Below are 26,392 nucleotides of genomic sequence, written 5' to 3'. Positions count from 1 at the left end.
TCCCTGTATTGCGTCCTTGTCAGGATATCTGTGGCTCCAAAGCTAGTATTTTTGTGAGTGGGTACATAATTCTTTAGAAACTAGCCCGCACAAATCGAGAATCAAAGGGCTGCTCGACGTAGTAGCTGAGGCTTCTCTTAGATTGATAGTAATGATGTGTATGAATCAAGATCACAGAGAAACTCAGTTGCTGCCAAAGATCAACTGGGTCAGAGTCCCAAATGGATAATGTAGCACATGTATTTACAAATTAAGATAAACAGTTTATATCCTCAGCCAACCTTTACCCACCACAATCCAAGTCCAGGTGTCCTGGATCTAGTCGGTTCCATAACACTTACGGAGCCCATAGGAAGCTAAATACATTGGGCATCTTTGGGGATTAGACCGGACATCGCTGGTCAGAAACGACTAAATACAGACCATGACTCATGAATGGAAGAGCAGTTGTATAAAAATCACTTGCAAAAAATCAGTTATTTGTGAGTAACCTAAGAATGGTCTAATCTAAATTCCTGAAGGCTTATAATACATTTATAATCATTACAGAATTTTTAATTGCATGTTTTCGGTCTGCACTCTCACCTTTCCACTGTGACCTTATTAAACTTGCAAGATCGGAATGGAGCTCATCGTGAGGCATAGTTCTCAGCGAGCAAAGAGGATGACATGAGACTAAGTTCATAGCAAATAAGGAGCTCGCCCAGGGTCACACTGAACCAGCACAGGTGGTAATAAGACCTACACACCTTGGTTTTCTGACTCCTGATTGCAGACCCCTTCCCTAGCCACTTTGTTAATAAGTATGTCACCTCCCCCCTGAGTTGAGTCACTTTGGTGGGCCCCCTTTTAATTTCCAGCAATAAAATAAAGTAAAATATTGTTTCCGCAGCTGCTTGTCATTTTGAGGATACCAGATGGGGCTATCCTGATAATGCCCCCTTTCCAGGACATCTCTCATTTCCCACACACAGGGCTCCTTTGTAGGGGGTGCCCTGGGGAAATAGGCCAGTTGCTCGTGGTCTTCCATGTCCATCACCCAGGTACCTCCGCTCAAGTATTTTTGACATTCTAAAACGATCCCTTTTAGAAGTAATTCAAGTCTGCCAGGAAAAACCGGGTAATTCTCCTTGAGCTGCTCCGTTTCTCGGTCTGCCTGCCACAGATTAAGGTTTGCAGAGCCCACACTGCTGTGTCTGAATTAAATTTTCCACAAACCCTATTAAAGCTGTCTGAGAAGAAAAAAAAGACTTTGATTAGTTTCAAGCAAGAACTTTGACCCTAAGGCTAATCCCAACCTTAAAAGTTGCTCTTCTTCCACAATTTTGTGGTCTTTACTAACTTATTTACCTGCTGTTCGTTCTTTTTCTTTTCTTTTCTTTTCTTTTTTTAAATTCTAGATCCAAGGTATCTATTTTTGGGCACCTGCACAATGTATGTAGCCCTGCAGTAGGTGCATATTTTCCTGTTAGGATTTTGGAACCAACAACTCAATGCCCTCTGCCATCCTTTTATTTCCTACAGATGCTGATTCATGTAATTGTGGGCATGATGTAATGCAAAGTCTCTGCAAATAACCAATGACCCAACTCTGATGTGCTCTGCAACTGTAGATTTCCATTCATCAGAGTCCCCATTAGTTATATCTCGTCATCTCCCCCAGAAATCCAGGAGGTGGAAAAGCAAGCGTGAGGGGTCAGACTCTGGCAATCGACCGATCAAGGCTGCCGGGAAAGTTATCATCCAGGACACTGCGTGCCTTCTTCCTGTTCACAAATCACTGGGGGAACTGTACATGTAAGTCTGCCGTGCTTATCGCACATCATAATCCACGTGGCTTCCTTTCTATTTTTCTTGAAGTTTTGGAAACCTTTTGGGGCGCTTGGGTGGCTCAGTCAGTTAGGCGATCGGCTCTTGATTTCTGTTCAGGTTGTGATCTCAGGGTTGTGAGTTCAAGCCTTGTGTCAGGCTCCGTGCTGGACATGGAGCCTCCCTGAGATTTTCTGTCTCCCTCTCCCTGCCCCTCTGCCTTCCCGCACCCCACCACGCACACTCTCTGTGTCTCTCTCTTTCTCTTAAATTAAAAAAAAAAAAAAAAAAAAAAAAAAGGTAAGGGTTGGAACCTTTTCTTCAGAAGTTTTAGGAGGAGACCAGTATATGAGCTTTCTATTGCTGCATAACAAGGTACCACAAACTTAGCAACTTAAGTTAACATATATTTGCTGTCTCGGGTTTCCGTGGGTCAGGGTCCAGGCATGGCTTTAGCCGGGTCCTTGCCTATGTCTCACCAGACTGAAACTGTAGAGGTGGCCATGTAGTGGTCTTATCTAGAGCTTACAGTCCTCTTCCAAGCTCATTCAGGTTGTTACTGGAATTTACTTCCTTGAAGGCCTAGAACTCGGTGATTTTCGTCTTCGAGACCAGTAGGAGTTTCTCTCTGATGCTTCACATTCTTTCTAAGGTCTCATCTGATTAGGTCCGGCCCACCTAAAATAATCTCTCAACACATTCAGAGTGGACGGATTAATAATCTAATCTTGGGTGTGATAGCCCATCAATATTCACTGGTATCACCCGTAATTAAAGGAAGGGATTATATTAGATGTGTGGTGGGGGGAGGCACAGAAATCTTGCAAACAGCCTCAGAATTCTGCTTTCCATACCGATACATAAAACAGTTAAAAGCAGAGCCACTTTGGTTGAAGGGAGTTGGGAGGCCAGTGCCAGGCGCATAGAGGCTGCCCCGTGGTCACCCTTGTTCTTGAACTGAACACATAACAGAAAGTGTTTATTTTGTAATATGTACACAGCACACCACTCTTTGTGTTAGAAACCACAGTGTTGCACATATTTAAATTCCTTTTTATTCAACCCTTAAGTGTGGGGAAATCCACAGAAAAGCTCGTTGCTAAATTATCGTTCGGGGCTGGCTTCCCGTCCTGACTTTAGAGAGGTGAACAATTTCATCTTCCCCAGGCGCGAACCTGCAGCCTGAACTGTAGGTAAGCTTTTTCTCCATTATGTGACTTGAAGGGTGAAGCTTAAGGCTAAAGGAGACAAAACGTTTTGGGTGACAATGAAAGGGACAACTTTTAGTTTGTTAAATCAGGGGTCACTGATTTAGGAGGTGAGACCAGAAAGAAACTTTTAAATTCTTTTTACATTTCAGATTAAATGTGAATGATATTCAAGAAACATGCCAGAAGAATGCCACTTCTGCCTTGCTTGTTGGAAGGAAGGACCTTGTCCAGGTTTGCACATCCCTTCTCATGCCCATCTGGAGTTTTCTTTTTGAGCTGATCATTTTCACTTCATAATTTTGGTTTAGTGACCTTTCAAGGAGTGCTTCCTATTTTGCAATTTCTCTACCATATTCTTTGCCCAACTACAGGGCTGGAGTAGCTTTCTATCTAAATCCTTTGGGTTTTCTCTCTTTCTTAAAAAAATTTTTATTTAAGTAATCTTACCCCCAGTATGGGGCTTGAACTCATGACCCCGAGATTAAGAGTTGCATGCTCTTCCAACTGAGCCAGCCAAGCACCCCACTCTGGGTCTTTTTCTTATTAGAGCTTAGTTGAGAAGATCTTAAAGCACATACTGATAATTTTTTTATTACATTTCTCATTTACTCTGGTACCATGGTGATTATTATACACGTAAGTGTGGGTATCTGTGCCTTTGCCATTTGCACTGTCAATTCTGTTTTTCTGGGGATTTCATGCTTTTAAAGATGCTTTGTTTCAGGGGTGCCTGGGTGGTACAGTCAGTTGGGCATCTAACTTTTGGTTTCGGCTCAGGTTGTGATCTCAGGGTCATGAGATCAAGCCCCCTTTTGGGCTCTGAGTTCAACATGGAATCTGCTTCAGATTTTCTTCCTCCTCTTCCTCTGCCTCTCCTGCTGGTGCTTTCTCTCTCTCTATTTCTCAAGTCAACCAATTTTTTTTTTTTAAATGTTTTATTTCAAGGAGGGGCCTGGCTGGCTCAGTCAGTAGAGCATATGACTCTTGATCGTGGGGTTGTTAAGTTCAGTCCTCATGTTGGGTGTAAAGATTATTTAAAAATAAAATCTTTAAGGGGCTCCTGGCCAGCTCAGTCGGTTAAGCATCCAACTTTTGATCTCAGCTCAGGTCTTAATCTCTGAGTCATGATTTTAAGCCCCACGTTGGGCTCCATGCTGGGTGTGAAGCCTACTTTAAAAAAAAAAAAAAAATGTTTTGTGATCCTGGGCAACACTTAATCTTTCTGAACCTCAGTTTCCTCGAATATGAAATAGTCCTGATTCTAGTACCAGTGAGGAAGAAATAAGGTCATATATGTGAAACTCCCATATCTGTATCTGCTAGATGGCAAATATCCAACGTATGGGAGAGTCGCCACTCTGTTTCTATAATCAAGCATGGTACTTGTAAAGGGACAGAAGTGGCATCGGTGCAAATGCTTGAAGAATATTTTCTGGTTCTTTTTTATGCATATGTTGATGATGATGTGTCTACTTTAATGCAAAAAGTTGTAGAAATAAACCCAAGCATCCACTATTCCTATTAGAGCCATTTAAAAAATGTGTATTAAAAGTGAGGACCTAAGGGGGCGCCTGGTGGCTTGATGGGTTAAGCTTCCGACTCTTGGTTCTGGTTTAGGTCATGATCTCAGGGTTGTGAGGTCGAGCCCTGTGCCAGGCTCCACGCTCAGCGGTGCGTGTTGGGCGGGGATGTCTGCTTGAGATTCTCTCTCCTTCTCCTCTGCCCCTCCCGTGTTCTGTCTCTCTCTCAAACGAAAGAAATCTCTCTCTCTCTCTCTTTTTTTTTAAGATTTTATTTTTATTTATTTGACAGAGTTCACAAGTAGGCAGAGAGTCAGGCAGAGAGAGAGGGGGAAGCAGGCTCCCCCGCTGAGCAGAGAGCCCAATGCAGGGCTCGATCCCAGGACCCTGGGATCATGACCTGAGCCAAAGGCAGAGGCTTTAACCCACTGAGCCACCCAGGTGCCCCTCTCTCTCTTTTTCTAATCCGAGGAAGTAACATCCCTAAATTGTCAGGGTAGTAAACATCCTCTCCCATCCCAGAGAGACATTAACTTCTCCCAGCAACCATTCAGGCAGGTCACTGGTTAGAGAGATGAAAAGAAACCTTGTGATTCTTGTCTTAATCGATACTTGCGTGCTTGAGTATATTAGTGCCACCTAATTTAATAGGTTTTTACTGTATATTTGAGGTGTTTCTCTACCCGTTTTTCAGTATTTTTGTTTGTTCTTTTTTCTTAGATTATTGACTCCTTGATTAAACTCTGTATTTTCTTCCTTTCAAGTTTCTCACAGAGTCTAGTCTAGTGTTTTTCAGTTAGTGGGCATGCAATGATGTATTGCCACTAAGAAAGATTTCCCAGTAGTACTCCATTTTTAAAAGTGTGGAGGGAAGGAGCCTCTGTTGACGGCGTGATGTATTTAATATAGTGTGTGCTAAATCTTGGATTTAATAGATACCTAATGGATATTAGTTTCTACTTGATGACCCCAAGCCCTGTGAGAGTTCAGGTTTGAAGATATTCCTCAGATTCGATGTCAACAAAAAGAAAGTCAAGTCTATTTTATCCTGGCCTATTTTTCTTTAGCTTTAAGAGTATGCTGAAACTTCTGTGATGAAAGCAACAGTTTCCCATTACTTGGGCAAAGGACAGATCTGAAATGTGATAAGGAATGCTTTTACCCTCCCCCTTTCCCTGCCTGTTCACTAATGAAGCAGCAAACGAAGTCATTTGAGACAACCCATTGAGGTTAACATGTGGTGTCATTTCTTTGACGTTTGCTTAATAAAAGTTTTTAAGACTAGAGTTTCTCGAGCATTACAGTCCCCAGAGAATCTTGTTAAAATGCATATTTTGCTTCAGTGTGTCTGGAAGGGGCCCTGATGTTCCCAGTTTCTGTTGCCCTCAGAGCAGCAAGGCTGTAGGCTGTGTGTGGAGGAGAGGTAGGGTTCTTTCATACTTCCTGGTCCTGTCCTCACCAGTCTGACTTCGAGTGTTTGTCTTCAATCTGTTCCAGGTTTGGTCGCTGGCTACAGTCGCTACGGATCTTTGCCTTGGTCCCAAGTCTGACCCAGATTTGGAAACACCCTGGGCTCGACATCCATTTGGGCGACAGCTACTGGAGTCTCTGTAGGTTTTGAGAGCTAAAAGTGAGGAAAACAAGTGATGTAAATTTTAGGTCTATAAACCTTTCCAGTGTTTTCATCGAGGAAGTCTGAGAAATGGGAAAATATGAGCTCTTTCCCATTAGTGCTTTAGTAATTTCTGTGCAGAACTGAATTCTTATAGCAGAAGGAAGTATACAGTATTTTTTATTTACAATAAGGATTTGAGTTTCATGTGTCCTTTAGAGATTTATGCCTTAGCCCATAAGTCACACTAGTCTGAAACACAGGAGAATGAACTCTTGAAATGGTAAATTTCTGGGGTGCTATAGAGTTTTGGCCCCAAGAGCAGATTCTCTAACTCTATGTTGACTTACATGTTTCCTAAGGGCGATGATGTTTTCACTCTACTTGGCAGTTTATGAAGGTTGGATTTATTGCTCTGAAATGTGGCAGGCTGGAAATACAATGTGAAAATGGTTTGCCACCAGGTCCAACCACTTGAACCTTCATAACTGTGAGGCTCAGAGCCTGACAGAGAGACAGAGAAGCTCTGATGCCTTCAGGTGGAGAATTGCTGGACTTACTTGTTGAGGCTGGACCTGGGCCCTGTGCTGAAGCTTCAGGGATGCAGGGTGATGCAGGGATGATAATGGTTGTTCTAGCCACATCACATAAGGCTCAAATATGATGGTGTGAAAACACTTTTGAGAAACACCATGCATTGGGGTGCCTGAGTGGCTTAGTTGGTTGGGCATCTGCCTTTGGCTTGGGTCGTGATCCCAGGGTCCTGGGATCGAGTTCCGCATTGGGCTCTCTGTTTGGAGGGGAGCCTGCTTCTCCCTCTGCCTGCTGCTCTACCTGCTTGTGCTCCCCTTTCTCTCTGTCAGATAAATGAAATCTTTAAAAAAAATTTTAAAAATTTAAAAACCCACCATACATTGCTTGGCAGGAAAGTATCAGTATCATTCTGTCACAGAGGCCATGTTGCTCTGATCCCTGTAGTGGTCCTAAAGGGGGCAACGAGGATGTGGGTAAAAGGTAAAAATATCCCTTGTTATTCATATTTAATAGCTCATATTCATAATTCCACCTTCGTGTCTTTTGTCAACTCTCCACACCATGGTGATGGTACAGTGTTCTGAGCACCTTTATGTAGCATTAGGTTATGAGTGAGGAGGGAGTCTTCGTGGAGCTGGGAGACGAGCACATGCATGGCCCCATTCAGATGTTAGTTTAGTCCACTTAGTTCTTGGAGAGGCTACACTCGAGTCTGAGCCGTGCCTGGACGCCAACCAGAATCTTTCACATGGGTTATCCAGCTTATTTGTAGTACTTGGATACATTCTTTTCCAAAACAAATTTAGCCAGACTCAAAGTACAAGCTGCTGGATCTGTAGAAAGCCCTGGATCCGGACGATTTTGTGAGGCAGAATTAAGAATCCTCCCTTCTACCCTCGGTCCACAGCCCACCACAACGGTGACGGTTATCCTTCCTCTGTCTCTTCTCTTGACTTTTTCTCCTCTTATCTCTTCCGCCAGGTTGGCTCACTACTGCCGACTCCGGGACGTCCAGACATTGGCCATGCTCTGCAGCGTGTTCGAAGCCCAGTCTCGGCCTCAGGGAATACCAAACCCCTTCGGACCCTTTCCCAGCCGGTCGTCTAACCTTGTGGTGTCCCACAGCCGATACGTAAGCCTGCGGCCTCGTGCGTGGTGTCCGACCGCTCCTAAAGGGAAGCCTGTTCTGACGCCGCTTCTGTTTGTCCTGCAGCCCAGCTTCACGTCCTCGGGCTCCTGCTCAAGCATGTCAGACCCAGGGCTCAACACCGGTGGCTGGAACATAGGTTGGTATAGCGCTGCCTTGGGCACGCTGATTTCTGGCGCCCTGAACACTGTGTGTGAATTGTTACTGTGTCAGCTTCGGTTGGTAGATGCACTCTGTGTTTTCCTTGTTCCTCATTTCTCTTCCAATTTAATGTGATGGGGATGCTGACGTTAGCAAGGCCTGGACTTGAACAGGCCAGTTTCTGGTATGTCCGGGTGGCTTTTCAACTTGTAACCTTGAAAGACTGGCAGTGGGACTGCAGTGTTCACCCGGTAAACCCGACCCTCATCCTTTCTCCCTCATATGCACCCCTCCCCCGCCCCACCCAGACGGGGTAGGGCCATTTGTTAGCTGTCTCTTCCCACGTGCCACCTTTCAAGGTAGAGAAATAAAGATGAGCCTGATTCCAGCTGGCCATAAAGGTCTATTTAACAAGTGTATTTGTGGCTTCTGGATTTTTGAAATTTCTTTTTAAAAATCATCTTAATTTTCTTTTCTTCCTTCCCTTTTTTTTTTTCTTACTCAGAATTTATTCTTCTCTTATGTAGAACTTGAATGAGCTTAGTGATTTAGTTTCCTAGTCTATAGAATAGAAGCCACAGATACAGAGACTTGGAAATAAAAGGTGGAGCCCGTTAGAGGCAGGGCAGGTGAAGAAGACATAGTTACAGTAATTTGATAGGAAAAGATAAAAAGTATTAAGAAAAAAAAAAGACCCAAACATAAATCAGCAGTTTGTGCTCAGTAAGTACAGTGTCAAATAATTTCCTGAGAGAATATCACTGTCTTGCCAACCATGATTCTGGGCCATGCAGAAAAACATTTTACCAGTACTGTTTGCACAAGAAGTCAGGAAAATTCATTTTATTATGTTCAAAATAGTTTTAAAACTATGAAACTTAGGACGCCTAGGTGGCTCAGTGGGTTAAGCCTCTGCCTTCGGCTCAGGTCATGATCTCAGGGTCCTGGGATCGAGCCCCGCATCGGGCTCTCTGCTCAGCAGGGAGCCTGCTTCCTCCTCTCTCTCTGCCTGTCCCTCTGCCTACTTGTGATCTCTCTCTGTCAAATACATAAATAAAATCTTTAAAAAAAAGCTATGAAACTTTAAAATGTTTTGAAATTTTAAAATGTTTCAACAAAGTGAAGTTTCTCTTTCCTGGAAAACCCATTCGGGGAGGTGGGGCAGGGAAAACAGAAACCTTGTTCCTTTGATTTTCTTGATGATAAAAGTAATTACATGGGGGCACCTCCGTGGCCCAGTCGGCTAAGTGTCCAACTCTTGGTTTCAGCTCAGGTCATGATATCAAGGATGTGAGTTTGCTAGAGATTCTCTCCCTCTGTCTGCCCCTCTCCCCTGCATGTGCACATCGACACACATGTTTTCTCTCTCTCTCTCTCAAATAAGTAAATACATCTTTTAAAAAAATAATACATGCCCACTATTAAAGAAGTATTAAAGACGAAAATAATCATCACTGAACCTTCACCTAGAAATATTGTCTATTAACATTCCAAAACACTTTTCCCAATTTGCGTGTGTGTGTGTGTGTGTGTGTGTGTGTGTGTGTGTGTGAAGGGTCATTCTCTATATATATGATTTTGTGTTCTGTTTTTAATTTTATCATGAGAATTTTCTCACATCATTTAAAAAGTCTTTATCAATAATGACTGCTTTATCTAATATCCTATATCACTGTACCATAACCTGCTGCTTAATTGTTGTGTGTACTTCGTTCTTAGGTTACCTTAACAGTAAATATGTAAATAAAAAGGCAAGGCTATGGAAGAGCCTTAGGTACATTTCTCAGCATCTTCCACGTAGCTTATTTTTCTTCTGGCAGCTAACTTGAGCACACTCTGCATTATGAGAGTTTCCAGACAATTTCTACGCCTTCTCTGATTTCTCTCTTCCCTTCCTGTTCGATTTGCTTCAGCGGGAAGAGAGGCAGAACATGTCTCCTCACCTTGGGGAGAGTCTTCTCCAGAAGAAATCCGCTTTGGGAGTCTTACCTACAGTGACCCCCGTGAACGAGAACGTGATCAGCATGATAAAAATAAAAGGTAACAACCTTCCCTGGCGAGAGCTGCAGTTTCATAATGCTTAGAGTCCCCAAAATCAAGACTCTTGCTGTAAGAAAGGTATGTTAAAATCATTAGGGATCGAGCTTGTTTTTCCTTAAAGAAACTGACAGGAAATCTTTTGAGTTTTATCCAGGCTTCTGGACCCCGCCAATACCCAGCAATTTGATGACTTTAAGAAATGCTATGGAGAAATCCTCTATCGCTGGGGTCTGAGAGAGAAACGAGCTGAGGTGCTGAAGTTTGTCTCTTGTCCTCCTGATCCTCACAAAGGGATTGGTGAATATGAATTTCTTTCTTTTCCCGTCACTGTCTGAAAGGTCCTATAATTTAATTTGTCCTTAAACATAAGACTTGGAGTGAAAAGTGTTCTAGCTTCTCACTTAGAAACAAATTTCTAAGGGATTTTCAGTCTGCTCTAACCTTCCAAAAACCCTTGCATTTCATGATAAGAGTATGTTCCTCTTCTAAGGGGGAGTAATTTTACATACGGCACTCAGATGCTGATTTGAAGGAGGGGTAATCATTCACCTACTCAACTAATACATACCGAGCTCCTGTGAGGCACAGTGCTAGCACATTCCTTCCCCTCCTGGAACTCACAGACTAGTGGGGGAGAAAAATGAAATAACTATAGGTTGTGGTCACAAAGCAAACAAAAAGGATGTTGGCACAGGTAGAGCAGGGAGGGGGAATTTCAGGTGATGTCTGGCCGTGTGCGAGGAAGGTCTTTCTGAGGGGCTGCGGTAGAGGGATGAGAAGCCATCTGAGGAGAGCAGCAGACATTGAATCAGGAGAGGAAGCCCAGGGCTAGAACACAGTGAGCGAGAGGGGTACCAAATTAAATTGTAGGATAATTAGGGACTTGCAAGTCATGGTACAGAATTGGGATTATATTTCGAGTCCAATGGTAGGCTTCAAAGGGTATTAAGAAGTAAGTGACATGCTTTGGTTTCTATTTTGAGAGAATCACTGTCTGTTAAACGAAGAAAGGATTGGAAGAGGGTGGGGTAGAAGTTGGAAGACCTTTGGGGTAGTCAGAGGGAGCTCAACGGCCTAGTCTTGGGCGATGTCAATGGAGGTGGAGAGAGGGGTAGATCAGAAATACTTTCTAGAGGTAGACTCCGCATGATATGCCGACAAACTGGATGTGGGATTGAGGGGAAGGGACAAAACTTAGATGATTCCTAGGTTCCCAGTTTGGGCAACTGGGTAGGTCATGGTGCCACAGTCTAAGATAGAAGAGGCTGGAAGAAAGTTAAGAGGTGTGTTTGGGACAGCTGGAGATGTGTGCGAGCTGTCAGACTGGAATGTCACCTGGTGGCCAGATGGGAGTCTGGAGCTCAAAGGGGAGCCTGGGGCAAGAACTAGCAGTGTGGGGCATTCTCAGCATGTAGGTGGTCCTGGAGCTGTGAGAATGGGTACATTGACCTGGGACCTGGGGGGCGGGGAGGAAGCGTACAGGGAGAGAAGAGCCCACCCACTCCGGGCCTTGAGAGAAGCCGGTACCTGCAACTTAAGTCTAGCGGAACGGCCAGAGACAGACTCAGAAGGAGATACCAGTTTTTGAGGAAAAGCAAGAGTGTGATCTGAAAGGAGCTAAGAGATGAGTTTTTTGTTTTGTTTTGTTTTGTTTTGTTTTAAGATTTTATTTTTTTATTTGACAGAGATCACAAGCGGGCAAAGGGGCAGGTGGAGAGAGAGGAAGGGAAGCAGGCTCCCCGCTGAGCAGAGAGCCTGATGCGGGGCTCAGTCCATGGACCCTGGGATCATGACCTGAGCCGAAGGCAGAGGCTTTAACCCACTGAGCCACCCAGGCGCCCCAAGAGATGAGTTTTAAAGGGTGACGTGGGAGATCACCAGAGAGGGTGGTCTGAATACACATCGATGTCCTCTCCCCAAGAGGCCCCCCACCCTGACAAGCACCTATCCAGAGCTTTCCTGAAAAGATATCACCATGCAAAGAGAATCATGTTGTTGATAGCATTTGGGACCAGGGAGACAGCTTAGTGGTTACTGATTTTATGGGGCCTGAACAGACAGGCAGAAAAACAGTATGACACACAACAGAACGTCCATCCCTCTCCGCGCTCCCCCACCTTGATGGCTCAGAATTTAGTGATGCTTGGCACCTCAGGAAGTGGCACGAAGGTGAGACTAAACACAGGAGTATTGTTGGGTGGCTTTTTTTAGGGTCCCCAGGTCCCTGCTCCCAGTTTGCAGAGCAGGTTATGAGCCTTCCTCTGTCACAAAAGAAACTCAGGAATTTTTGTTCTCCAGAGAAGGCCGACAGCTTTCCAGATTGAAAGGGCGCACCAAGCACCTAGTATAGTCAATGAAGAAAGACCCGGGATAAAGAAAGACCCAGGAGCTTCCAGCGAGCACAGGTCCCACACAGAGGATAAGGAATATGGGCAGCACCGCACCTCGCAGGAGCGGCGAACCAGACACGGGGAAGGAGAGGATGAGGTGGCATTGCCTTCAGAATTCTCCAGAAAATTATTTCTGCCCTAGAATCCTGCCCCAGATGATTAGTACCCGTGTGAAAGTAAACCTTCTGCCTATCCGGGAAGGCAGGGAGTCAGGATGGTGGTGAAGGGAGACCCACCCAGCAGACCTGGAGGCAGACCCCCTCCAGGCTGGTGCTGAGGAGCATCGTCTCCAAGAAGAGAAAGTTAGAAAAATAGCTAGTGGATTTCAGTGTCTGCTCTGTTTTTAGAGATTCATGCATTTGAGAGAGCGTTTGCAAATGAATTACGGTAAGCAAACTAAGCAAACAACAATAAGACGGTTAGAAAAGCCAAGCGTGCAAGAAGGGAAAAGGAGGGAAAAGGGGTCGTGGTGCATGGCTTGGCTTGAGTAACGCTCACCTAGGTAGATCATGTGAAAACAGAAGGCTGATCTAACCAAGTAATAATGAAACTGTGTGGGGAAGATGAGGGATGGGGTGTGTGTGTGGTTAGAGGGCATTTGGGGAGTGAAAGAAGCTTCCATGGGAAAGTAGAGAATGCTTAAATGTGGAAATTAAAAATTAGCTTCATAAAGGGGCGTTTGGAGATAGAAGGTAGAAATAAAAAGTTAAATGAGTTGGAAGGATTTCCTCCCGAGAGTGATGGGCGAGGGGGTGGAGGGGAATGCCGGTTTTGTTAATCAAACTTATAGTATTATTTGACTCTTTAAGCTGTATGTATGTGGCTTCATTTAAAAAACCCAAACAAGGGACACCTGGGTGGCTCATTGGGTGGAGCCTCTGCTTTCGGTTTGGGTCATGATTGCAGGATCCTGGGATTGAGCCCTGTATCGGGCTCTCTGCTCAGCAGGAAGTCTGCTTCCTCCTCTCTCCCTGCCTACCTCTGAGCCTGCTTGTGATCTCTCTCTCTGTGTCAAATAAATAAATAAAATCTAAAAAACAAAACAAAACAACCCAAACAAGGTGCCTGGCTGGCTCATCGATAGAGCGTGTGACTCTGGATCTTGGGGTTGTGAGTTCGAGCCCCATGTTAGGTGTAGAGATGACTTAAAATCTTTAAAAAACAAAAAAACAAAAAAACCCCAAAACCAAGCCAGAGTAATATGGATATTTAGGTATCGAAAAACAAGTTTTGTTTTAATATGGATTATTTTGGTGTATGTACTTGAGGGAATGCAAAGATGCAAAATGCTATTTGGACATTGTATTTTTCAGAGAATCTAAGTGCATGGAAGTTTATCAGAGAGAGTCACGAAGGCCTGGAACAATTTGTCATTTAGAATTAGTTTTCAGGGGTGCCTGGGTGGCTCAGAGGGTTAAAGCCTCTGCCTTCGGCTCAGGTCATGATCCCAGGGTCCTGGGATCGAGCCCCACATTGGGCTCTCTCCTTGGTGGGAAGCCTGCTTCCTCCTCTCTCCCTTTGCCTGCTTCTCTGCCTACTTGTGATCTCTCTCTGTTGAATAAATAAATAAAATCTTAAAAAAAAAAAAAGAATTAGTTTTCAGGAAAATATATGAATCCCAGAGATAGGTAATGGATACATTGCACCCTTATGACATCTATTATTATTAGTGTCATGCCAAGTTCTGTTGGCCATACAAGGGAACATGGGGCATGGTTTGGGGGTTACTGTCAAAAAGTCTCCAATCAGTGAAGCAAAACAGGAACTCATGGAGACTTCAGTGATCCTGAAGCATGAATAGTGAGTCCTAATACCATTGCAAATGGTATTGCAAGATTTCAAAGGGGAGGGATTCTAGTAGAGAGACTCACAGACAAAAGCATTACGTATTTTTGTCTTTATTAGTTATTACTTTGGAAGAATTGGACTGCTCAAATCTAGCAAACAGCAGATATTGAAAGAGAAATTCTCCAGGGTTACCACGGCTGCAGTTAGTCTCAAAATTGCTGGAAACCAGCAGTTTCCTCTTGGGCTCATCACATCTGCAAGGGTCATCGCATATCAGCAGCAAATTTTAGGGATAAAATTGGTTTCATGTGAGGGGTTATATTTATAGAAAGGGCTTGAGGCTTCATTTATCTTGAAGGGATAGTCCTAGACAGAAGACTTTTTTAATAAACCATCTCCATTACGAGATGATTTTTTTTTCATTTTTAAAAATTAACATATAATGTATTATTTGTTTCAGCATTACAGGTGTATGAATCATCAGTCTTATACAATGCACAGCACTGCCCATAGCACATAGCCTCCCCAGTATCCATAACCCAGCCACTCTATTCCTGCCCTCCCCACCCCCAAGCAACCCTCAGTTTGTTCCCTTAGATTAAGAGTCTCTTATGGGGGCGCCTGGGTGGCTCAGTGGGTTAAGCCGCTGCCTTCGGCTCAGGTCATGATCTCAGAGTCCTGGGATCGAGTCCCGCATCGGGCTCTCCGCTCAGCGGAGAGCCTGCTTCCCTCTCTCTCTCTCTGCCTGCCTCTCCATCTACTTGTGATTTCTCTCTGTCAAATAAATAAATAAAATCTTTAAAAAAAAAAATAAAATTAAAATTAAAATTAAAATTAAAAAAAAAAAAAAGAGTCTCTTATGGTTTGTCTCCCTCTCTGCTTTGATCTTGTTTTATTTTTTCCTTCCCTGCCCCAATGACCCCCTGCCCTGCCTCTCAAATTCTTTATGTCAGAGAGATCATAAGATAATTGTCTTTCTCTGATTGACTTCGCTTAGCATAATACCCTCTAGTTTCATCCATGTCACTGCAATTTTTTTATGGCTGCATAGTATTCCATTGCATATATACCACATCTTCTTTATCCATTCATCTTTTGATGGACATCTGGGCTCTTTTCATACTTTGGCTATTGTGGACATTGCTGCTATAAACATTGGGGTGCAGATGCCCATTTGGATCACCACATTTGTATCTTTAGAGTAAATACCCAGTAGTGCGTTTGCTGGGTCATAGCGTAGCTCTATTTTCAACTTTTTTGAGGAACCTCCATACTGTTTTCCAGAGTGGCTACACCCGCTTGCATTCCCACCAACAGTTTAGGAGGGTTCCCCTTTCTCTGCATCCTTGCCAACATCTGTCATTTCCTAACTTGTTAATTTTAGTCATTCTGACTGGTGTGAGGTGGTATCTCATTGTGGTTTCAATTTGTATTTCCCTGATGCTAAGTGATGTTGAGCCCTTTTTCATGTGTCTATTGGCCATTTGTATGTCTTCTTTGCAGAAATGTCTGTTCATGTCTCCTGCCCATTTCTTTACTGGATTATTTGTTCTTTGGGTGTTGTTTGACAAATTCTTTATAGATTTTGGATACTAGCTCTTTATCTGATATGTCATTTGCAAGTATCTTCTCCCATTCTGTCCATTGTCTTTTGGTTTTGTTGACAGTTTTCTTTCCTGTGCAAAAGCTTTTTATCTTGATGAAGCCTCAATAGTCCATTTTTGCTTTTGCTTCCCTTGCCTTTGGTGGTGTGTCTAGGAAGAAGTTGCTGCAGCTGAGATCGAAGAGGTTGCTGCCTGTGTTCTCCTCAAGGATTTTGATGGATTCTTGTCTCACATTGAGGCCTTTCATCCATTTTTTTTTTTAAAGATTTTATTTATTTATTTGACAGAGAGAGATCACAAGTAGGCAGAGAGGCAGGCAGAGAGAGAGAGGAGGAAGCAGGCTCCCTGCTGAGCAGAGAGCCCAATGCGGGACTCGATCCCAGGACCCTGAGATCATGACCTGATCTTAACCCACTGAGCCACCCAGGCACCCCGTTTCATCCATTTTTAATCTATCTTTTTGTGTGTGGTATAAGGAAATGGTCCAGTTTCATTCTTCTGCATGAGGCTCTCCAATTTTCCCAACACCATTTGTTGAAGAGACTTTTTTCATTGGACATTCTTTTCTTTTTAAAAAAATATTTTATTTATTTATTTGACAGAGATCACAAGTAGGCAGAGAGGCAGGCAGAGAGAGAGGATGAAGCAGGGTCCCCGCTGAGCAGAGAGCCCGATGTGGGGCTTGATGTGGGGCTCAATCCTAGGACTTTGGGATCGTGACCCGAGCTGAAGGCAGAGGATTTAACCCACTGAGCCACCCAGGCGCCCCTTCATTGGACATTCTTTCTTGCTTTGTTGAAGATGAGTTGACCATAGAGTTGAGGGTCCATTTCTGGGCTCTCTATTCTGTTCCATTGATCTGTGTGTCTGTTTTTGTGCTGGTACCATACTGTTTTGATGATCACAGCTTTGTAATAGAGATTGAAGTCTGGAATTGTGATGCCACCAGCTTTGGTTTTCTTTTTCAACACTCCTCTGGCTATTTGGGGTCTTTCCTGGTTCCATATAAATTTTAGGATTATTTGTTCCATTTCTTTGAAAAAAAAAAAGATGGTATTTTGATAGGGATTGCATTAAATTACACATGTGATTTTGGCTGTATTTTGGTCTATTAGAAGAAACTACCTCCCAAAATTTTAAAGGAAGAAAAATTCATATATATATATATATATATATATATATATATATATATATATAGGTAAACATGATGAAGGGATGGAATATGACTGTAAAGATGAAAATTTTAAAAGATTCTAAAAAAGGAATTGATAAGATAAGAAGTTGGCTATAAAAAGAAAAAAAAAAAGATGGAAGAATGTGACCAGGCTGGAGACTAGAACAAAGCCATGCACTAGATTTAGAGTATATTTTGATCTATTAGAAGAAACTGTATCCCAATATTTTAAAGAAAGAAAAACCTATATGTATACAAAAAATAAGGTTAAATATAAGGAAGGGGTAAATTTAAAATTTAAAAAGATTTTTAAACAGATAAAATTAAAAGATTTTTTAATAAAACAGTTTAAAATGTTAAAACAGGAAAGAGGAAAAATTAAATAGAATAAGAAAATAAGTAAACTTCAAAGAATTTAACTTTGAATGACTAAAGAATCATGGGAAATAAGCGATGAATTCTGTGTATGTCTTTCCTCTAGCTCTGGAGTTTCACAGTTCTCAGTGATCAGTGAACTTGGTCTTGGCTGGATGTTCTTGCCGAGTGGGGTCTGTTTCCGTCTATTCCGTGATTCTCAATGTCTTCGCCTGAGGCCGAATTGCACTGCCTTTGCCAGGGGTCAGGCTAAGTAATCTGCTCAGGTTCGCTCTCGCAAGCTTTTGTTCCCTGAACGCTTTCCGTAGAGCTCTGGAGAACAGGAATGAAGATGGCGGCCCCCCAATCGCTGGCCAGAAGAGCGGAGAGCTGGGACCCCACTTCTCAGTGCTCCCTCAGAGAAAAGCCATTAGTCTCTCCCATCTCCCTGTTCTCTGGCGGCGGTCCATGCTCACCTGGCCTGTGACCGAGTGTTTCTATCTCTGGCACTTGGCCCCATCTGGAGTCTCAGCGTGCTCTCATGCCGCTTCTCCCGGAAGAGAAAGGATCTGCCTGGATCCAGGGATCCACCATCTGTGCGTCCCCTGCCGGCTCATCCCGGTTTAAGGTAATCCTGAGCTGAGAACCCTGACCTTGGCTCCAGCTCTGAGGTGGGCTTCCCCGGTGTGATACCTGGCAGCTTTGCCACACTCAGACATCCCCGTCTTCCCGTGACCCCGAGGGTCCTGAGACCACAGTGTCTCCGCAAGGGCTCCGCCCCCACTTAGCCTCTGGAGCGACATCCCTCAGTGGAGCCGACTTCTAAAAGTTCTGATTTTGTGCTCTGCTCTATCACGTGCTGGGAGCCGGCCCCTCCTCCCGCAGTCTATCTTCCAGTGGCTTCAGATTCACTTCTCTGCACGTCCTACATTCCAGAAAGTGGTCGATTTTCTGTTCCTAGAATTGCTGCTTTTCTTCTCTTCAATCTCCTGTTGAGTTTGTAGGTGTTCAGAACGGTTTCATAACTTTCTGGCTGAACTCCTAGGCCCTGATTCAGGTCTTCTGCTCCTCTGCTATCTTGCTCCTCCTCTACAAGATGATTTTTGATTTTGTGGGGGGGGTTTTTTGTTTTGTTTTGTTTTGATTTTAGTTTTTTTTTTCCCTTTGTGGTATGTGGTGCTTGGTAATTATGGGGGCACAGGTGAGGTGTTTGGGACGCGCCCCAAATCCTGCCCCAGAGGCGTGTGTCTGCTCACCTAAATTTTGTTCTCAGCCCTTTCTGCGTCTATGTCTGTTAATTTAACATCTTATTCATCTTGCTGGTTTTATTTACATTTGTGTAATTGCTGGTAATTAATACACATAGCTCTTCTGTATGTAGGGTCATGTGGTGTTAAGCCTTGGGAGCTGGCTTCTGCTTGCGGGTTTCATAAAGCCTTAGGAGTCATAATTTGATCATTTATGTGCCAAACGTATTTTTATTGTCCTTATTAGTTTGTCCATTGAGAACCAGGAATGCTTTGTTTTGCCTCTGCCAGCTTTCCCATGCAAAGCCTGTACCTCATATGCTTGCTTCCCTGAGATTCCCCAAGTTTGTCAGGGTTTCTGGAAAAGACACCTTGACAGCTTGTGATTTCATACAAACCCTGTATCCCTTTGTATCTCCACTTGTGGCAGGAAGTGAGTCTGTACACCAGCGTGGCCCAGGTGCGTGCCAGTCCTTCTCAACTAATGGCCATTCCATTATGTAGAACAATAAGAGGCAAGAGAAAAATATTAAAATCACACGTAGTGACTTAGTGTTTTTGTATTCCCTATCTTTGTGAATTTATATCCACTTAGAAATTGGCTACATCTCCCCAAATGACTCATTAATTAACTAAATGAAATATTAGTTCAGGTCTTAAAGTTAATAATGATTTTAGAGATCACATTTAAGCTGACATAGTATGGAGAAACATAGTTACTAATGACATACTGAGTTTTTCAGGGAGATGACATTTTAATAATTTTACCCAGAGAGATCTGGAGAATAATTGGGTTTTCATTTACAGTTATCCCAAATGTCAAATAACAACCCCCTTTTAAAGATAAAATTCAATTTATTGAATATACAACTTTCACGTTCTCATAATTTTAAAGGTTGAATCTTGTCCAACCAATAAAACTAGTAAAGGAAATTCAAGGATTTAAACTAATTAGGCTTTTCACAGGAACATAAACCAAACTCTTGTGCATAGAGGGATAAGACATGGCTATTTTTCACCAAACTTATCAAACCAGCCTAATTAATCTCAGGATTTACCTGAACTGGGACCATCATAAAATTTTTCCTTGGTTACCGTGTATTTTAAAAGTCTCTACTGGTACATTTTTATGACTGCCACTTGTCCTGAGTCAGAGAAATTGGCTCAGGTTCAAGAAACAAGCCTTCCTCTGTTGTAGGAGGTGAAGGGGAAGAGGAAAGTAGGAAAATTTGAAGGTTTGGTGGCTAGAGATGAAGGCTTCTCTTAGGGAAGAGGGGAGGCCGGCAGGTGAGGGAGGGGAGCGCTGCTTGTGCAGGGCCACACGGGCTGTGGTGGAGGCAAGAAGCACCCCCGGGAAAATGGCAGCACCGCCACGGTGCAGCCCTGGGAGTCTGCTGGTCGGGTGTTGTATATTTAGTGAGAAGCGTATCTTGCCGGCGCACCTTCCCTCAGGAATGCTGGGGGCAGATGTGGGATAAGATGTGGGGGTTCTGGTTCGGGCCGTGGAGGGAGAGTTGGGGAGACTTGCAAAAATGTGATGATAATGTTGGTCCATGTCATTCGGTCTGACCTCAAGGGAAACTGTCGCCAGAAAGGGTGAAGGCAGCATGGGGAGGTCGGGTGTGCAGAGGTTCAGGGGGTGGGTTTTGAAGGCACCGGGGATGGTGCCAAGAACTGGGGTCAAGAGAAGAAAGAAAACCAAGAACAAAGTCCTGAGAGAACGGTGTGTGGGAATGTGTGTCCAGAGTGCCGTAGGTGAGGGCAGCGAAGAGGCAAGGGTGGCGAAGCCAGGTGGCATTTCCTCCAGGGGAGAGGCGATGGTCTTGAGGCAGTAATGGGGCGCGGTCTGCTGCGCCACCCCAGACGGAAGCAGCCTTTCCTGCAGAGGCCCGCAGAGGCGGCAAGCAGCAGGCTCTAGGCAGGGCCAGACAGAGGGCGCCGTCGGAGGAGAGTGTGTGGCCGTGGTCTGTTCCTGGGGAAGCACACTGGAAGCTGGGTAGGGGAGACGGGGGTCCGCATGGGCCACCTGGGCTCAGGGTCATGCCCAGGGTGCACTAGGACATGCAGATGGTGGACTTAGCCCTTGGGGTCTCTTCCAGGTTGCTGGGGACCCGGCGGTCCTGACTGCAGGATCCTGACACAGCGCATCTGTGCCACCTGGTCTGGTTCAAATAGGGAGGACTAGTGACAGTGATCAGGTGTTGCTGGGTGTCACTGAGTCCATCAGTTCTGTCAGCCAACAGTTGGTGACCGCCTCTATGAGCCAGGCCCATGCAGTCATCAGCACAGGAGAGGATGAAGGGTAGCCATCACCTGGGCTTTTCACCCTGGGCCTCCCAGCAGCCAGGCATCTCCTGCACTGTCCACCTGCACCCAGCCTGCAGTGACAGCAGCGTGTCTTTGTAAGACTTAGCAAGATTGTGGAAGAAGGGCATCTGCTGTTTAAAAAAAAAAAAAGAATCTTTGTTGTAATAGAATCCTTGCAGACTCCTCACATGAAGACATTCTTACTGACCGTGCCCAGTTGCGTTTCGCAGCACTAACCTTCCGTGTGTCTTGTTTTGGCCACCTCCACCCATCTGCAGAGTTCGGTGTGTACTGCAGCCACTGCCGGAGCGAGGTCCGCGGCACACAGTGTGCCATCTGCAAAGGCTTCACATTCCAGTGTGCCATCTGCCACGTGGCGGTACGAGGATCATCCAATTTCTGCCTGACCTGCGGGCATGGTGGGCACACCAGCCACATGATGGAGTGGTTTCGGACCCAGGAGGTGTGTCCCACCGGGTGTGGATGTCACTGCCTGCTTGAAAGCACATTCTGAATTTATGGACCAGGGAAGTTGTCGCCAATCCCAGAGGACTCCATGAATGTTGGATGACAAGCTCTTCACCAGAAGGGAGGCTCCAGCAAGCCATTCCCGACCAGACTGGAGCACGTACCCCTCAAAGACTGCCACCGCACCACCACTGCAGTAGAAAAGTGCACGAGCTTTTGCTTCTTTTCCGTTTGGCTGTTGGTGGCATAGAGGTCACCGGGAAGGAGGGGACAGATGTGCAGAGCCATGGAGCCAGGTGGAAATCTTCCTGAAGAAAAGCACCTGCTTCCAGAGCCGTGTTTACCTTCAAGGTGTGAACCTTAAACCACTGAACAGCATCCTTTCTGATGCCATTTCAGACCAAGGTTGGATACAAAGAATGGTCTCCTGAGCCAAAGGACAGTGTACATTAACTCAGTTGATAAGGGAGTCTGTGATACAAGTTGGTACGTTTCATTGAACTGATGGATAGTAGCCTTTTAAAAGTGACACTTAAATTATAAATACATGATGTACTTAAGGACCGTAAAGATGTATCTTATGTTTGTTATTTCTCTTCAAGCTGCACTCCCTTGGCTAATAAAAGTCAGGTCATTGTTTGGGGAATTAAAAAAAGGAGATGATTGAACAGTGTTTTAATGAAATTGTTTTTAATTTTTTTTCTAATGAAATTAACTCCTTGGGATAGGACCAAAGTCAGTGCTCAGATTTTCAAAGGAATGCTGATTTACTCTTGTCATCGGTTGGGATAAAATAGAATTTGATATTTTAAGTTTCTTTCCAATTCCAAGAGTTTTTTGTTTTTTAAAATTTATTCATTTATTTTAGAGAGAGAGCACAGGGCTGGTGTGGAGGGATGAGGAGGAGGAAAAGGGAGAGAGAATCTTCAGCAGACTCTGCATTGAGCACAAAGCCTGATGTGGGGCTTGATCCCATAACCCTGAGGTCATGACCTGAGCCAAAACAAAGAGTTGGATGCTCAAATGGCTACACCCCACCAGGAGCCCAATCCCGGAAGTCTTTTAATCATTTCATTTAGCAAAAGGAAAATGAGCTGGCTTCACGGCATTGATACTCCAGTCTCTTGTTGCCACTGGGCAGGTTGGCTGAGTTCTCCTAAGTTCCTACCACTCTTCATTTGGGCTCCCTCACAGACTTTCTGTTTTTTGTTTATCTGCATTCCAAGTGGCTGTGACTCAGATATCCACCTGTTTTATTCTTCAGAATGATTTCCAACTCTTCACATATTATATGTGCCAGGAAAGAGAAATATTTTTCATATTTCGACTGGAATATGTATTTGTTTCTTAGAATTTTACAGTTCCAAGTGGATTAACTTAAGAAATATAAGTATGTGTCTCAAAATGTGTTGTACATCCCTGTTTTAAACTATAGGTCAGGACCCAGTAATGGATTGTGAAATCAATTTAGTATATAAAAACCAGCACTAGGGGCGCCTCAGTGGCTCAGTGGGTTAAAGCCTCTGCTTTCGCTCAGGACATGATCCCAGGGTCCTGGGATCGAGCCCCACATTGGGCTCTCTGATCAGCAGGGAGCCTGCTTCCTCCTCTCTCTCTGTCTGCCTCTCCACCTGCTTGTGGTCTCTGTCTGTCAAATACATAAATAAAATCTTAAAAAAAAAAAGCATTAAAAAAATGAAATAGAGCAGAGGAGAAATGATGAGCATGTACCATAAAAAGGATAAATACCATTTTGTGTGACCTGTTTATGAGTGTATATGTACACATTCGCATATATGTATAATGGATTACAGTGTAAACTCATTTCTTACTGAGAATTTTGAGGCGAAGACCCATTCATATGTTACCTGCAAGTGACTCATTTTAGACCTAAAGGTCAAGCCCTGCATTGGGCTCCACACTGAGCATGGAGTCTGCTTGAGATTCTCTCTCCATCTTCTTCTGCCCGTCCCTGTGCTCTCTTTCTCTCAAATAAATAAATAAATCTTTAAAAAAAAAAAAAGGGCACTATATAATAATAAAGGGGATAATCCAACAGGAAGGTATAACAATTGTAAATATGTGTACATCCAACATGGGAGTACTCAGATACATAAAACAATACTAACAAACATAAAGGAACTAGTCTATGATTATAATACATTAATAGTAGGGGACTTTAACCTCCCTATTATATCAATGGGGACAGATCACCTAAACAGAAAAGCAACAAGGAAACACTGGCTTTGAATAACACACTGGTCCAGATGGACTTAGCAGATATTTTCAGAACATTTCATCCTAAAACAACAGAATATACATACTTTTCAAGTGCATATGGAACATTATCCAGAATAGATCACATATGAGGCCACAAAACAGGTCTCAACAAATACAAGAAGATTGAAGTCATCCCATGCACCTTTTTTGGCCACAGAGCTGTGAAACCAGAAGTCAACCACAAGAAAATATCTGGAAATACCAAAAATACATGGAGGTTAAATAAGATGCTACTAAACAATGGATGGGTCCACCTGGCAATAAAAGAAGAAATTTTTAAAAATACATGAAAATGAAAACACACTTGTCCAAAACCTTTGGGGTGCCGCAAAAGTGGTCCTAAGAGGAAATAGATAGTAATACAGGCCTATCTCGAGCAAGAAAAATCTTAAATAAACACACAACCTTCAACTAAAGGAGCTAGAAAAGAACAACAAAACAAAGCCTAAAGCTAGCAGAAGGAAGGAAATAAAGATCAGAGCAGAAATAAATGATACCGGGGCGCCTGGGTGGCTCAGTTGTTAAGCATCTGCCTTCCGTTCAGGTCATGATCCCAGATTGGGCTCCCTGCTAGGTGGGAAGCCTGCTTCTCCCTCTCCCATTCCTCCTGCTTGTATTCCCTCTCTCACTGTGTCTCTCTCTGTCAAATAAAATCTTTAAAGAAATGATACAGAAACTAAGAAAAGGAAAAAAAAAATAGAACAGATCAGTGAAACCAGAAGCTGGTTCTTTGAAAAAATTAATAAAATTGATAGGCCTTTAGTGAGATTTATCAAAAAGAAACAAAAAGTACCCAAATAAATCACAAATTAGGAGAAATAACGAATAGAACAGAAATACAAACAATTACAAGATAATATTATGAAAAGCTATATGCCAACAAATTGGACAACCAAGAAGAAATGGGTAAATACCTAGAGACATATAAATTACCAAAACTGAAACAGAAAGAAATAGGAAACTGACTGATTACCAGCAAAGGAAATGAATCAATAATCAAGAAACTCCAGCAAATAAAAGTCCAGGACCAAGTGGCTTCACAGGCAAATTCCACCAAACATTTAAAGAAGAGTTAATACCAACTCCTCAAGCTATTCCAAAAAATAGAAAAGGAAAGAAAACTTCCAAATTCATTCAATGAGGACAGCATTATCCTGATCTCAGAACTAGATAAAGACGCCCCTAAAAAAGAGAACTACATCCTGATGAATATAGATGCAAAAATTCTCAATAAAAAACTAGCAAACCAAATCCAAGAATACATTTTTAAAAATCTTCCACCACAATCAAGTGGGATTTATTTGTGGCTTGCAAAGGTAGTTGTATTTGCAAATCAATGTGATATACCACACTAATAAAAGAAAGGGTAAGAACCATGTGATGATCACTTCAGTAGATGCAGAAAAAAATTTGACGAAGTACAACATCCATTCATGATAAAAAAAACCCTCAATAAAGTAAATTTAGGGGGATCATACCTCAACATATAAAGGCCACATATGAAAAACCCACAACTAATATCCTAAATGGCAGGGGGGAACCGAGAACTTTATGGTCAGAAACAAGACAGGATTGTCCACTCTCATCACTTTTATTCAACATAGTACTAGAAGTCCTAGTGACAGCAATCAGACAACAAAAAGAAATAAAAGGCAACCAAATCAATAAGAAAGAAGTAAAATTTTCACTGTTCACAGATGACATGATGCTCTATATAGATACCCTAAAGACTCCACCAAAAAACCTGCTAGAACCGATAAACAAATTCAGTAAAGTCTCAGGATAAAAAATCAACATATAGAAATCTGTTGCTTTTCTATACACCAACAGTGAAGTAGCAGAAAGAGAAATTAAGGAATCAGTCCCGTTTATAGTTACACCCCAAACAAAAAGATGCCTAGGAATATCCCTAACAAAAGAGGTGAAGTATCTATACTCTGAAGACTACAAAATACTGATGAAGAGATTCAAGACACTGTTTGTCGTGGCACCTCAGAGGTGGTCAGGTGAAGCTGAACATCTCTTTCCCAGCTACTGGCTGTGAGGAACTCATTGAAGGGGATGAATGGAAATTTCATACGTGTTATGAGAAGCGTGTGGCCAAAGATGTTGCTGCTGATGTCCTGGGTGAAGAATGGAAGGGTATATGTTCCAGATCAGTGGTGGCAATGTCAAACAAGACTTCCCCAAGAAACAGTATGTCTTGACCCAAGGCTGTGTCTGCATGCTGCTGAGTAAGGAGCATTCCTGCTACAGGCCAAGGAGGACTGGAGAAAGAAAGTGCCAATCTCAGTGTTTTCAATTTGGTCATTGTTCAAAAAAAAGAAAAAAAAAAAAGGGAAGAAGGATAATCCTGGACTCACTGATACTACTGTGTCTCGTTGCCAAGGACCCAAAAGAGCTAGCAGAATCCTCAAACTTTTCAGTCTCTCTAAAGAAGATGATGACCACCAGTATGTTTTGAGGAAGCCCCTGAACAAAAGTGCTCAGGATTCAGCATCTTGTTACTCTACGTGTCCTCCAACACTGAGCCACCCAGGCTCACCTGGGACACTTTCTAACACCATGCAAAATGGATTAAAGACCTAAATATGAGACCTGAAACAGAGTAACCTCTGTGACATTGGCTATCAAAACTTCTTTCCAAATATGTCTCCTGAGGAAAGGGAAACAAAAGCAATAATAAACTATTGAGGGGCACCTGGGTGGCTCAGTGGGTTAAAGCCTCTGTCTTTGGCTCAGGTCATGATCCCAGGGTCCTGGGAT

At 43.4% G+C, this 26,392-nt stretch overlaps 1 protein-coding gene across 4 annotated transcripts in view; it reads left to right on the top strand.

The window, feature by feature from the left end:
• The window catches only part of WDR59 (WD repeat domain 59), a 94,270-nt gene extending 72,245 nt beyond the window's left edge, over positions 1-22,025 (top strand). For all 4 annotated transcript variants that reach the window (XM_032324171.1, XM_032324172.1, XM_032324176.1 and 1 more), the window contains 8 exons: positions 1,664-1,797; positions 3,170-3,251; positions 6,038-6,150; positions 7,668-7,818; positions 7,900-7,972; positions 9,888-10,014; positions 10,169-10,311; positions 21,157-22,025. In XM_032324171.1, coding sequence (XP_032180062.1) covers positions 1,664-1,797; positions 3,170-3,251; positions 6,038-6,150; positions 7,668-7,818; positions 7,900-7,972; positions 9,888-10,014; positions 10,169-10,311; positions 21,157-21,392 — 1,059 coding nt within the window. In that variant the 3' untranslated portion in view covers positions 21,393-22,025. The remainder of the gene's footprint in view (positions 1-1,663; positions 1,798-3,169; positions 3,252-6,037; positions 6,151-7,667; positions 7,819-7,899; positions 7,973-9,887; positions 10,015-10,168; positions 10,312-21,156) is intronic.
• Positions 22,026-26,392: the final 4,367 nt, after the last annotated feature.

This window comes from Mustela erminea, chromosome 19, assembly GCF_009829155.1.
Source record: "Mustela erminea isolate mMusErm1 chromosome 19, mMusErm1.Pri, whole genome shotgun sequence".
NCBI lineage: Eukaryota > Metazoa > Chordata > Mammalia > Carnivora > Mustelidae > Mustela > Mustela erminea.
The sequence above is the reverse complement of the archived record's forward strand: the minus strand, read 5'-3'. Positions and strand labels throughout refer to the sequence as shown.